The sequence below is a fragment of the Sebastes fasciatus genome, chromosome 15, assembly GCF_043250625.1.
Source record: "Sebastes fasciatus isolate fSebFas1 chromosome 15, fSebFas1.pri, whole genome shotgun sequence".
Taxonomy (NCBI): Eukaryota; Metazoa; Chordata; class Actinopteri; order Perciformes; family Sebastidae; genus Sebastes; species Sebastes fasciatus.
The window spans coordinates 23,810,700-23,824,731 of NC_133809.1; the positions used below are offsets into that span (position 1 = coordinate 23,810,700).

The 14,032-nt window shown below is 39.4% G+C and overlaps 1 protein-coding gene across 1 annotated transcript in view; it reads right to left on the minus strand.

Moving 5' to 3' along the window:
- Nucleotides 1-1,181: 1,181 nt before the first annotated feature.
- Nucleotides 1,182-14,032, minus strand: part of LOC141783113 (serine palmitoyltransferase 2-like) — a 32,237-nt gene continuing 19,386 nt past the window's right edge. Inside the window, exons 10-12 of the mRNA XM_074660128.1 lie at nt 13,698-13,833; nt 11,807-11,936; nt 1,182-6,745 (exon numbers count right to left, since the gene is read on the minus strand). Coding sequence (XP_074516229.1) covers nt 6,626-6,745; nt 11,807-11,936; nt 13,698-13,833 — 386 coding nt within the window. The 3' untranslated portion in view covers nt 1,182-6,625. The remainder of the gene's footprint in view (nt 6,746-11,806; nt 11,937-13,697; nt 13,834-14,032) is intronic.

Sequence of the window (14,032 nt, forward strand, 5' to 3'; positions counted from 1 at the left end):
GCAAACATCCTGATGGGCAGGGATTGGTCGTACTTTGAGTCATTGGTTATCAATAACTGTAAAAAAAGAAGAAGAAAAATACCTTTTGCAGCCATGTTACCAGTTCTTGACACTCAAAACTAGGCCACATACAGTATATACTGTATGTGGAGGCTGTATAGAAATGAGTTGGCACTAAAAAACAGCAATCACTGTAGATGATGCCTGTAAATCACACAAATACCCTTTTAAGATGACATTTTCTTGATTAAAACAATGACTATTAATTATTTTTATATTAATATTAAATTACTCTCATGACTTTATACCCACCCTCAACTCTAAGGTAAAAGTCCCCTCCACCTACTCCGACCCTGTGGCCTTATTACAGAAAAATGCCCTAATTGCTTTCCCTGTTTAATTTAAGTTTTAAAGATAGGATCTTCCTATTACATAAGCAAGTCCTAAACTCACAGGTGTGTCCTATCCTATCTTATCTTAACTTAAACCTGCAGTAGGCAGAATATTTTTTGGCATCATTGGACAAAAATTCCATAATAACCTTTCAGCATATTGTAATTCAAGTGTTTTGAGAGAAAACTAGACTTCTGCACCTCCTCATGGCTCTGTTTTCAGGCTTTAAAAAATCATATCTGTCATAAATAAGTTGTTTCATGTGTCCTTTTTGGGTGTTATACCTGAGAATAAGAGAAACTTGTCTTGTATTATGCTCAATATGTATAATGTAATGTAAATGGTGCTGTAGGTATCAACCAGTTACATGACTTTTGTGTTTTTTTAGACATATAGATTTGTATAAAGTAATTTAGTAGTTCAAAAGTTAAATATGTTGTCAGAAATGTTTGTAATTGATCTGTTGATATCAATTTAAAAAGGGCTTTTTAAAAAATGATGTCCCAATATACTGTATCATGCACAATCTACAATTTTATTGAAGTTTGTAGAAGCTCATGAACTGCCAGAACCTAAATTCTTTTAACCACACACCCTCATCATCACATGTAAAACAACATTGTTATTTATATGCTAAACTGCCCATACAGTACTCCGATACCAGTTTATTAGGTACACCAATCTGAATGGTGGGCAGAGAGAAAAGAAGAGAGAAGACAATATAGGATGTCTGATGGAATTATCAGTTTATCTAGGGTGGGTTAAAGATGAGTCTTAACAACGCTGAAGGCAATTCAAAACCACTTTGACTTTATTGTTTTAATGATCTACTGATATCATCAACATGGGTGACATTTTACATATTAATAATTTGCTGATATGTTGCAAATAGTGCATTTTCTATGATCAAATGCATGGCAATTAGTCAACACAGAGAACACATCCAGTGCTAATTAAAAGTACTGTTGAAGACAAGGTAGTAAAAGAAGTCAAACGAGACTGTAAGAGATGAACAATCCAAGTTATGACACTTAACGATAATCAGAATTCTTAGAAAATCATTTGCTTCAAAAGGCACTGTATCAGAAAATAATTATCTGATGTGTGGGAACTTGCACTCAACCATTGAAATGATTGCCTCCATTAATGGCACACTCGAGCGCTTTCAACAAAGGCTGCCAGTAACAGTGATAAGCATCGTTCCTAGGTAACTCTATAGTAAACAAAATATTATGAATAGCTCCTTTTCAGCGAAACAATAAACACTTTGTACAAAATATTGGGATCATCTTATACCAATAAATCTCACAGGTTTTCCTGCCTTTGTGCATACAGTATGGTTTTCAAGACCAAAGTGGTTTAATGGTTCAGATTGTTAAGGGAACATACTGTAGGACCAAATGGATTACATCTGGTTCTTGTTTATCAAGTACCAATCATTCTTAAGGTACTGTAGAGATTTAAGTTATATTAAGAATAGCATCATTAAGACATCAGGCCTTACAGTCTTTGGGTTTTACATAATTTTATTTTCATATTAAAATATTCTCTAAATGCCTGCTTTTAGTATCATTTGATGACTTTGTGCGCAAACTTAAAAAATATATAAAAAAGACAATCTGTATCTATACGAGTAACATTGTAACTATGGGAATAAGCCCCATAGATGTGGGTCAGTAGGGGCCTACTAAACCCATTAGTAGGTTTTATCATCTATTCACATGGTAAATTGCTGAAAGAAGGTATAAAAGAACACGACAGCGGCCTTTATGACAGGAGCAGAAGCGGAAGTCAGGCACTGTAGTATAGACAGTGTTAAACTCCATAAGGGGTGGAGGTCGGGGATGATGGATGGGACACAAATCACAGGGTTTTTACCAAGGAGACCGGAGTTCGCATTCTGTGTGAAACCAACAATGTGTAGTTGTGTTTGTGTCTGTAGTTAATTTAACCCAAAACATGATGTTTTGCCCTAAACTTAACTGTTTTTCTTTGCCTAAACCTAAAGAAGTTGTAGTTTTGTTGTCTAAACTTAAAAAAGTTGTAGTTTTATTGTCTAAACCTATGTTTTGCCTAAACCTAAAGAAGTTCTAGTTTTGTCGTCTAAACCTAAAGATGCCTTTTTGTTTGTGTTCAAAATTTGACGTTTCATTTAGTTTTACGTGTTAGAACATGTTGCTTTTAAGTTTCACTTTCACTTTTACAACGCAGTAGGCATAGTAGGCACCTAATGACCCACCTCTATGGTGCTTATAGCGACTGATAACGCCTATTTAATGGCCTGTTAACAGTTGAATCGGGTGGATAAACACAGATATGGAAGAAAAGAAAAATAACCTTCTGAGAGCCCAGACAGACATTGTTAACTTTCTCTGGAATGAAGTGAATTTTTATGACAACATTAAAAAAAAAAAGGTCACATCTAGCAGAACAGTGTATACCATTGAGCACCACTGGCTGTGATGCAGAGCAGCTTCAATGACTATTTCTTACTGTACATGCATTAGTATGAGGAACGAGTGGTTACACAATACTTGTCAGTGTGCATACATGCAAGTGTGAACGTATTCATGTTGGTTTTCTTTGTACAGCTGCCTTTGTTTAAGGAGTGTTGTTGACCCAAAGCTCAGTAGCACAATGTAAAGGTAAACCAAGAGTTCAAAAGACAGGTGTGTACAGTACGTGAAAGGAAAGCAAGGTAAAGGTGGAGTAAAACACACATTAATACCCGAAACCATGCAAACAAGCACACACACCCATCCTTAGTCACACACTGATTGAAAATATGAATGCCTTTTAAGTCACAGCACAAAGAAAGCGCTTTGTTTTACAAGGCATTAAACATTATCAGACATAGAGCAATGCGATTATTACTAATAAGCACCCAAGAGATAGGGTAGGAATAATGGATATTACAACCAGCGCTGAATCAAATCCACACCAGTCGTAGATAATTAGATTTTCTACTGTCTTACCTCGTGTAAGTATCTAAATATAATTTCAATGTTTTGCACTTCCTGGAGGGATTAAACTCATCTAGCTTTAAAGGGGAACTACACCCATTTTCAAACATTTTATTTCTATGGTCTAAGACAGTCCAAAAAATATTAGTAAACATGAACAACTCTCTCCCAAATCCAAAAAGTAGAGTGCTAAAAGTCCAACTTGTGATGTCATAGGGTATAAAGTCTGGAGCTGCTCCATAGACAATGAATTTGAGGCTGAATTTGTAGACCCACAGGATGTTTGTTTTCAAATGAGCTTTATTGTATTGTAGTGCTCTCAATTATTAAACAGAAAATGTACCATAGACTGTATATAAAGATGGACGAGATGACAGCTCCCCAAAAGTGAAGCAAAAACATCTTGATCGCCCCCTGGTGGCTGGTTTAAGTTAAGGCCATAAAGCCCGCCCCTTTCATGTTAGCGGATGGGACATGGGCCAAACTAAAAAGTCAAAGTACAACACATTTTTCCCAAAGATGTTTTTTTGTCATTTTAGGTAGTTCTTATCACGCTGATGTATGTTCAAGTGTTAATTTATCTGCTAAGTTTGGTTTTAATTAGTTAGTTGATGCTATAAAAAGGGGTTGAAACTCTCTCGATGCAAGCGCCGGCCGTGCTCGTATCGCGATTGGTTTGGGCAGGTGACCTCGATACCCCTATCACTACTGTGCAGACTCTGGCTCCAAATGACTTCAAAATCTCAAGATGGCAACTCCCTTATCTGAGATATTTCAGCTTCACTTCTGTACAGTGGGAGGAAGTGAAGACGTGTCGACATCTATATATATATAGTCTATGAAGTACCCATATTCAGAACATTCCCATGGGTGCTCTCAGGGTCATCTGTAATATCTCTCCCAATACATTGTCTATGGAGCAGTTCCAGACTTTATACCCTATGACATCACAAGTTTGAGTTTTAGCACTGTCGTTTTTGGATTTGGGAGAGAGTTGTTCATGTTTACTAATATTTTTGGACTGTCTTAGACCATAGGAATAACATGTATGAATTTTGAAAATGGGCATAGATGCCAATAAACTGGACTGTATATTGGACAGATATTGGCCTTTGAATGAAAAAAGTAAGACTAATTTGACAGTCTTTTGATTAAACTGTATAAATACACACCAAGTTGGTCGAGTAAGAAACATAGAATCACACAGGGATGCCAGTGATGGTGACATGTAACACAGCTGTGGGAACGAGACGCTAGCCAAATCCATGTGTAACAGACGATTAGGGATTAAACTCCCCATTCAAGTTTCAATAGACATTTGCATTCTTTTTCAATAGCAGTGATTACTCTGATTTACCAACCCGTTCTCACTCCCAACTTGTCAAATACCGACTCTTGGTCAGTGGCCCTTGGAGTGTCAATGGAGATGCAACAAAGTGTTAGACTACAAGTGTTTTTCTTCTTGCATTTGGAATGGATACATATGTTTGCTGATTTTGCTAATGCCATGTACAGTCGGTTTAAGAAGATATCCACCTCTGATTGTTGGAGCTGTGCAGCATTGGGGTTTTTCATGTGTGTGGGCAATTTACTCTCTTACACTACGATAACACGGGTTATGGCATGCTCACTAGTACTTTCCATTTTGGCACTGTTGCACTGACCCAGAGCTGGTGTATGTTGAGGCAAATGAAGTTTTCAAGCTGTAGTTCAAGAGAGTTTTTATGAGATTTTCCAAGAATGCTCATAATGCTAAGTAAATAAGCTTACAAGTATTAGACATTTAACCTGACAGCCCACTGATTCAAATTTAAAAGGAATGGTTTGCCATTTTGGTAAATACACCTATTTGCTTTGTTTAAAGTTCAATGAGTAGATCGATACCACTCTTGTGTCTGTGCAATAAATATGAAGATAGAGCCAGCAGGTTATTAGCATAACTTAGCATAAAGTTTAATTGGCACAAAAACCAAAATGTAAAAATAACAATTTTTTTTTTTTTTTTGGGAAGTAACGGGCAGGAACCATTTCTGGTTGGGCTACGCTAAGCCAAGTGGAATTGATCTCCTCATCAACCTCTAGAAAGAGAGAAAACAAACAAGCTTATTTCCAAAAATGTCAAATGATTTCTTTACAATAAGTCATTGCATTGATCAGGGTAGCTTTCTGCTGTTCAATGTATTCTGATAATTTGGCAACTTTATTTTGTAGTGCTCCATCAACACCACCATTGATGGAAATGCCACGCTTAACTCTGAGGTTCTATATTTTTTTATACTGTCTAGATGAACCAAGGATGGAATGACGACAATGTAATGTAATGAAAATGTTGGTTGGTTCAAAAATATGTAAAGTCGGCCTAAAAAAATGGGGGAAACGTTCTACCTGTTTTAATATGCAAAACCACTTCCACCAAAAACTAGAAGCTCCCCAGTAGAGTGTGCACTGCCACCAGTAACAAGTCTCAAAATAAAATGCCAGGTGGCTGTTGGGGGTTCTCCCATCAGCACATGAATACAGTATAATGTTACAATCGTCCAATGGCAGAAAGATCCAGATCTGGATCATTAAATACATAATCCTTAAAATCCATTTCACTTGGTTATGATATCTTGCAAAGAAACAGACCGACAGGGATGAAATCCGATCGCTCACATGGGTCCTGTGCAAACATTGCAACATGCAGTGCTTTCTGCATATGGCAATGATCACTGATCTGAACGGTACTGGATGAAAGAACAAGCCTTTTGTTTAAAAAAGTAATCTAACTTTACCCCGTTAAAGTTCACTTTAGATCCATAATATGAAGAAAAAAAAAAAAAAATCCCAGCGGCTTACAATTTCAGAGACAATTGGAAAGTTGGCATTTGTCCACTTCACAAACACATAACCACAAGGCTTAACATGACGAATGCTACAAGCACCGCAGACACACACACACACACACACACACACACACACACACACACACAACTAAAATCCTTAGACACAAAATGATAAAAAGCAATAAAAAGTACACAGTGAAAAAGCAGAAGTGCTCTTTTTCCAATGTGTGCACCACCAAGTTCTGCATGTTTATGTAAGGCAAAGTAGAATTAGACGATAGTGTTTTCCGTTTGTTGGGGGTTACATTACGGCAAGCTAGTGACGAGGGGCACCTGTGCACGTCTCAGGGCCCCTGGGGAAGACTTGTGATCCGTCTTGAGCCGTTCTGTATTTTTTCTGGGGTTGTTCTGGTTCATGCCACTTTGAGGGTGAGGAGTGGCTCATCAGTCGTCGATGTCCTCGTACACGTTATCGTCAAAGGGCCGCGTCATAGACGGCTGTATTTTGTGTCGGGAATACTTGAGCTGAAGGAGGTCTCCTACCTCACTGATGACACTCAGCGCCTGTGGAGACATTTATACAATAAAAAAGCTGTCAATGTGAAGGGCAATATGTGGCTCATGGAAATTTAAAGCTGCACCAAGCACTATTTTTATGGAAAAAAAAACACACCTGTCTTGAAAGATTAAATCATAAACTCGGGCTGAAACAGAAAACGCCACTGACTTTAATGCTGCAGATGGACCCAATCGTTACCATTTTTCATTCCTATTACTTGGGTGTGTGAGGTGAAGTCACCATGTGGACATCTTAGAGAGGCAACGAGTTCATACAGATAAGTCATCGAAACAGCAGCGAGTGTTCATTCTGGCTGAAACTCTTCACCCCCAAAAAAAAGATATTCAGTCTGAGAAGTGCCTTATTTCTGAGTAATGTAATTGAAAGTTTCTGAATATCAAGCAGTCATAAGATCAACAATAACAACATGACCTGGGGATGACTAAGTTATACAGTTTTTTATATAACTGAAGACAAAGTCCACTGGCTTGATTATGGTGTTTTCAGATAAGACACTGACAGTTGTGTGTGTTGAGCGTGCATTAGTGTAGAACAGCTCATGCTTAGAGTATTCAGTATTTTATGTTTTTTATGCAAGTTGATGTTTCTGGCAACTAGAAATTTGACTTATTTTATGTCATGCGGCATTTCTTTCTGAAATATTATGAATAACTAATTTAAGCTGCATTAATTGATATTTTGGCCCGTGCAACAAGCTGTGAACACAACATTTAAAGTCAATAAAGTGAACGTGTTAATAAAAACGTTGCTTATTTAGGTGACCTGCTGAGATGGCGCAACATTATTATTCATTTGGAGTTGTGCTTGTGGTCACCTCACAGATGTTAGTTCAATATTCACTCTCTTTAGCGGCTACATGCTCAACGTATCCTTATACAACGGTTCATATTATATCTTACATCTTTGTGTGTTTTCCTACGAATGTCCAGCAACACCGGATGAATGTCCAACAACATGTGTCAATATCCGCACTTAACATGCATACAGTCTTTTCAAAATAAACTTTCGTCTTCAAAAGAAAACAACTTGGTTAGGTTTAGGAAAAGATTGTGGATTGGGTTAAAATAACTCCGGTAGTGGCATTACTTAAGTACGGAAGTTGCATGACAAATAAACCAACGTTGACTTCTGGTTTTACACGGAACACGAACAGCGGTCTCCTGGGCGAAAGTCCGGTGTTTTTGACCCACCAATCCACCCCGACCTCCTCCATATGCGGCGTTTGTTGCTCTTTACACTTTTATGTGGATTACATATAAATTGATTTCATGGGAAATTACAGTGCATTACTTGTCGTAGGTATAGCTAAGCACGGTGTACGATAAACAGCCTGAAATGTTTCACTATGCTCACTGGCCACTTGTCGCTAACTGTGTCTAGCTGCTGTTTGGTGCCGGGCAGGTAGCATACAGTTGGATTTCAGAGCTTATATTGCTGAACGCCTGCTGTGTCTGAAAACAAGGTTAATGAGAGCTGTGAGACTGAACCAAAACAATAAGCTGAGAAATGCTAAAAGGCCCAGAGAGCTGAGGGGAACTGCAGAGTCAGGTGATCATTCTCTGTGGGTTCATTATTATTTTTATCCATTATTATTATTATCCATTGCTAATGTAAAAATATTGATTAGTGCAGCATCAGTTTGTGGCACTTCAGTAAATCTCCATCTATTCATCTCTGTTGTAGTCTTTCCATTGACTTGACATGTATGCCCTGAATAAAGTCAACTTGGTCTGTTTTCACTTCTTCAAGAAGTCAGTGTAGACTAGTCTTTTGTTTCAGGATTAGGATATTATTGGGTCAGTGAAATGAAAGGTCTTCAGGAGGACAAAAGTAAAAGAATTTAGGTTTATGTGTACACGCGTGGGTGTGTTTGAACGGGAAGTCAAAACCGGGAAAGCTCCTCAGCAGATAAAAGAGACACAAAACTCGACATGGCACATCAAACTGCGAGAGAATGATACAGAGAGGAAGGCTAACAAAGAGAGACTTTAACATCATGACAGATAAAAGCACTACAGCACTACAATACTCCCACTCCCTGTCTTCACTTTATTTCGTTTCATAATCTTTTTTTTTTGAAGAGCAAGAAGAGGAATAGGAACGGATAACAGCAACTTCCTGGAGACATGGTATGTATCTGAGCCAACTGAGCCACAAGGACACTCCAGTTAGAGAGCAGAAGGTTCAGTCACTGTGAAACAATATTTATTTGTGGTTAAAATGAGAAACAGACCGAAGTTCAAGACGGTGACAGGAAGAGGGTCGTGTCTAGAAGGTAACCACCAAAAGGCGAAAACATGCAAAAAGCTCTCGCGAAACTCGCTGCCCGACGACCATAGACTGTATACAAGAAATGGATGTTGTCTCCGTGACATCACGCATTGGTTTGTGCACTGCCGTTCTGAAGCCTCGAGTTCGGCATTTTGGCTGTCGTCATGTTGTTTTTTTGCAGCTAGAGATGACATGAGAGGGTGGAGCTAAGTACAACTCAACGCTGAATAGGCGACAAAAAAGGTCATAATTAACTTTCAAGGAACTGGAAACACATTGTGAGAGGGTTAAAGTTCTACGCCGAAAATGCAGAAAACTCCCAGACCTGACAACCTGTAGTGACCTGCCAATTACAAGGTAGCCACGCTCTAAAACATACCCTGCTTTATCGTCTATTCTAGTCTAAATGAGACCATCATTTATTAAATGAAAATCATGCTGTATCGAAAAAGACTTGAAATTATAGCGATTGAGACCATAAACTCATGTTTACAATGTTTACTGAGGTAATAAATCAAGTGAGAGGTAGGCTCATTTTTCTCATGGACTTCTATACGATCAGACTTTTTTTTTGCAACCAGAGGAGTCGCCCCCTGCTGGCTATTAGAAAGAATGCAAGTTTAAGGCACTTTCGCATTGGCTTCACTTTTCAGACCCGGAGTCAGCCCACTGCCGACAACCTATCCTAACCTTAACCATTCAAGGTCAAGGCCTAACCTTAACCATTCGAGGTCAATGCCCAACCTTAACCATTCAAGGTCAATGCCTAACCTTGACCATTTGAGGTCAATGCCTAACCCAAAATATTCAAGGTCAATGCCTAACCTTAACCATTCAAGGTCAATGCCTAACCCCAAACATTCAAGGTCAATGCCTAACCTTAACCATTCGAGGTCAATGCCTAACCCCAAGCATTCGAGGTCAATGCCATCCCCAAACATTTGAAGTCAATGCCTAACCCCAAACATTTAAGGTCAATGCCTAACCTTAACCATTTGAGGTCAATGCCTAACCCCAAACATTCAAGGTCAATGCCATCCCAAAACATTTGAAGTCAATGCCTAACCCCAACATTTAAGGTCAATGCCTAACCTTAACCATTTGAGGTCAATGCCTAACCCCAAACATTCGAAGTCAATGCCTAACCCCAAAAATTCAAGGTCAATGCCTAACCCCAAATATTCTAAGTCAATGCCTAACCCCAAACATTCAAGGTCAATGCCTAACCTTAACCATCTTGAAATTCGCAATTTGGGTGTTACCTTCTAGAAACCCTGTAGGGGGACGAGCAGGCAGGTCAGCAGTGAGCTCAGTATAGTAGAGGTGGAGCCCTAGTTGAGAGTAGGGGGCAGCTTTTTAATGTGTTGCCAAAAGCAATCAAACCTTAACAGTCTGCGCTGATGTAAAGCAACACAATGAGGAAATAGGATGGTTAGAGTGGAGGTCTGAACTCTAAACACAGGGAATATACTGTGAATACCCTGTACATTAACCTGCAGGGCGATCCAGCTGACACAGACACAGTGCTGGGAGGGATTCAGTGTGTCCGAAGTGACTCAAAGACATCCCCAGAAGCAGACATTTGGGGTCATAACAGATCACATCTGTGTCCTTCAAACTACAGACAGTTTTCCCGCCCATTAGACCGCCCTTCTTCCCTCTAATATCATCATAACCTCTTGGCTTAGTTTCAAACAAACTGAAGGTTAGGTATCACACCAGCTTGGAACAGGAGAGCTGTAATATAAAAAAAAAGAAAAAAAAAAAGAAATACTTTTTTGAAAAGAAAAAATAAGCAAGTTTCGCACACTGAATACAAGGTGGTGCTGGGGAAGATCAACGGTGGAAAAAAAACACTGAAAAACACAAGTTTCATCAATGAGAGTTACCTAGCCATGTTTGAGGCGTCCGTGATGAATGATCACCGGCCAACCAATTGGAGTTGAGTATTTTCAGTGGCCATGATTTCACAGGTTTTAATAATGTAGAGTAGTGTGTAAGAGCTTTTTCCTTTTTCTCTAAAGCAAACTACAAATTTTCCTGTTGATATGGGATTTACTGTTGATAGGGTTAGGAAAAAAGTTTTCACCTCTTCTCTTTTAAAAAATGTTTTGAGTGCTTGTTTAGTCATTTAACTATTTCTTTGTTTTAAAGAGGACCTATTATGCTTTTGTGCTTTTCCTTTTCCTTTAGTGTGTTTTAAATATTCTGTTGTGCATGTAAAAGGTCTGCAAAGTTATAAAGCCCAAAGACCAGGCAAAACGGAGTTACTCTCCCCCACAGAAACACTGCTCCTGAACTACCTTGAAATGCCTTACTTGAAGTCCCGCCTTTTCTTCTGTAATGTGGTGATGTCACCAGGTAACACATTTGCATAATACCTGCCAAGCGGCTAGTTTGACTCGCCCTAACACAAAGCTAGTTAGAGCGGAGCTGGAGCAGAGTTTGGTTTGGTTGACCAATCACAACAGTGGGTCAGGTGACCAATCAGAGCAGACTGGGCTTTTTTTTTCGGGGCAGGGGGGTCAGGAGCTCAAACAGAGTGGTGAAAGGGCTGCTGCACAGGCGGTATGAGGAAAGAAAAGTGTTTTTTGAACATTAAATGCTCTGGTAGAAACCCAAAATACAAGTATGGACCTGAAAATGAGCCTGATAAGTCCTCTTTAATAACGTTCTCAAATGAAGATATAATTTCATTTGCCATTTTAAGTGATAAATCTTGTTTCCCGTCTGTCTAAACGTATGTTGCTCGGTAATAAAAAGCAATTAGTTACCCTGTCGAGCACGTCTTTTGTGTGGGCGGCTGAGATGCAGAAGCGTGCCCGGGACTCGATGATGGGCGTAGCGGGGAAGCCCACGACCACCACACCGATGTTCCTCTTCAACATCTCCCTGCCAAACGCTCTGGTGGGACAAACGTGAGGAGACAACAGCACTAAATGACACAATAAAGATAGATGATTTATTTTCCTTCCGTGAGAGGAAAGTGGTTTCCACAGCCTGTACACACGTAAGAACAGTTAATGAATATCAATCACAAAACAATAGCTATACAAGGAACACAAGAGTTCATTGAGTGTTATTGCTACAGTTTGTTGAGGGCAGTTATGGGAGCTCTTACTTTAGCATGTTTTTTTTTACTGATCAGAGATCTGTATCTGCAGATGAATGGCAGTAGAGTGAAGCATGAGTTCAGGGGGGCAGCTGGGGTTGTGTGCTATGGTGGGTGCTTTGCATGTGATGGCAGTGTCAATAAGGGCTGTGTGATTTTTATGATTCCATAAAAGACATAAACCTGGCATGTCAGCTCAATATTGACCTTAAAATAAAATGTCATTGTTGACCGAGTGTACACTCATCTGATTGGATGAATACGGGTAGTTGAAAGGTGGAAAAAGCTAGTAGTGGGCCTTGAGTTGAGTTTTTTTTTTTGATTGAATCAATCATAATAAATACTTAAAAAGATAGGAACTGAGCAACAATACATATGTAGCAGTCCCTCATTCTTTGGTATTAGCTGTCATTTCCCTTTTCCCCAATTAGTTTCAGCAGAATGTCACAATTCCTCGGAGTTGATTGGAGGGTTATTCAGATCACCTGTTGTGGGAGGGGGTGGGGACTGGCTCCTAATTAAGAATTGAGAGCAGCTTGGTGCATTTCCCCTCTTTCTCCGCCAATCAGGGTGTGACGACACACTTTCTTTTAGGGCTTAAGAGAGGTGGGGAATTGCACACCTTTCAACTTCTGATCCCTTCTAGATTAAATGCAGACCTCATTATTGTGGATTTAGCCTGGTCTTTCGGCCCTTTTGAGACTTCTTTGATATCTTAACTTTTCTGAATGGGGGTTGATTTTAAGCATTGTGGAACCTAGCTGGTTAAAAATCAAAGAGCACCTTTCCAATAGTTTTACCTGCATCGGGGCAGATCCTAGTGCTATTCCTGCAAGAGTTTGTTTCTCGCCTAATGCCAGCAGGCTTTACTTTGTTCTTCGTTGCTTATACACATTTCTTTGTTATTGAAGAGGCATTTTTTCATTATCTTTAAGGAGGCCGATTTTCATTGTGAAAACACTTATGAGATTTGTTCCTCCTAGAAAATATTTCTCTATTATGTGGTTGGGGAACTGGTTCTCAGGCTTCTTCCGGATCACTCAGGCTGAAATCTGTAGAGGTGTTCCGATACCGATACCAGTATCAGAAATGCTTCCGATACTGCCCAAAAAAACTACTTTTTTAAACCGCAAATCAATTCTCCATTCGCCGCTCCAAAACAGTCACCTTCACTGTGCTATCGCCTTGGATGTATCATGGCTGCCACTGGCAACTACTGTTTTAGAGCAGTGAAGAAGAACTGATTGAAGGTAGTTTGTCACGTGATGATAGCAAACAACAACAGTGCGGTGCTAGTGGAGAGTGAAATGGTAGTCAGAGCGAGGTAAAAAGCCATTTGGCAACATTTCACGATGGAAAATTCAACAAGAAAAACAGAATAATCAAAGAATGTTCTATCTCTGTATTCAAACTGAGGTTTCAGACAAATAAATCAACTTTGATATTGTCAGAATCATAAAAATATCTGACATCCAATCACATTATTCATCATCCTATTGATCCAGGGGGTAGTTAGTGTTTTAACAGCAGCTGGTCAAAAGCTGGAGGCTCACCCTATCTTGGCGGGCATGTAGAGCATCATGGGCACAACAGGCGAGTCCTCGTTGCCGTAGATGATGAAGCCCATTTCTCGAAGCCTCTTGCGGAAATAGACTGTGTTCTCTGCCAGCTGTCGCACACGTTCACAGCCTTAGGGGTGATGAGAAGAGATATTGAATCATTAGTGTTGACAGGAAATGCAGTGAAAAGTAACCACATGTCTATCAGAGTTAATGATCTTTAGTTTATTTACAGCGTGCCGAACACTTGTTACTTTATGTATCTGTAGTGAATGTCCTTCATCTCTATTCAGTGCAATTTACTACTGGAAGTTAAAGAAAAGTTCAGT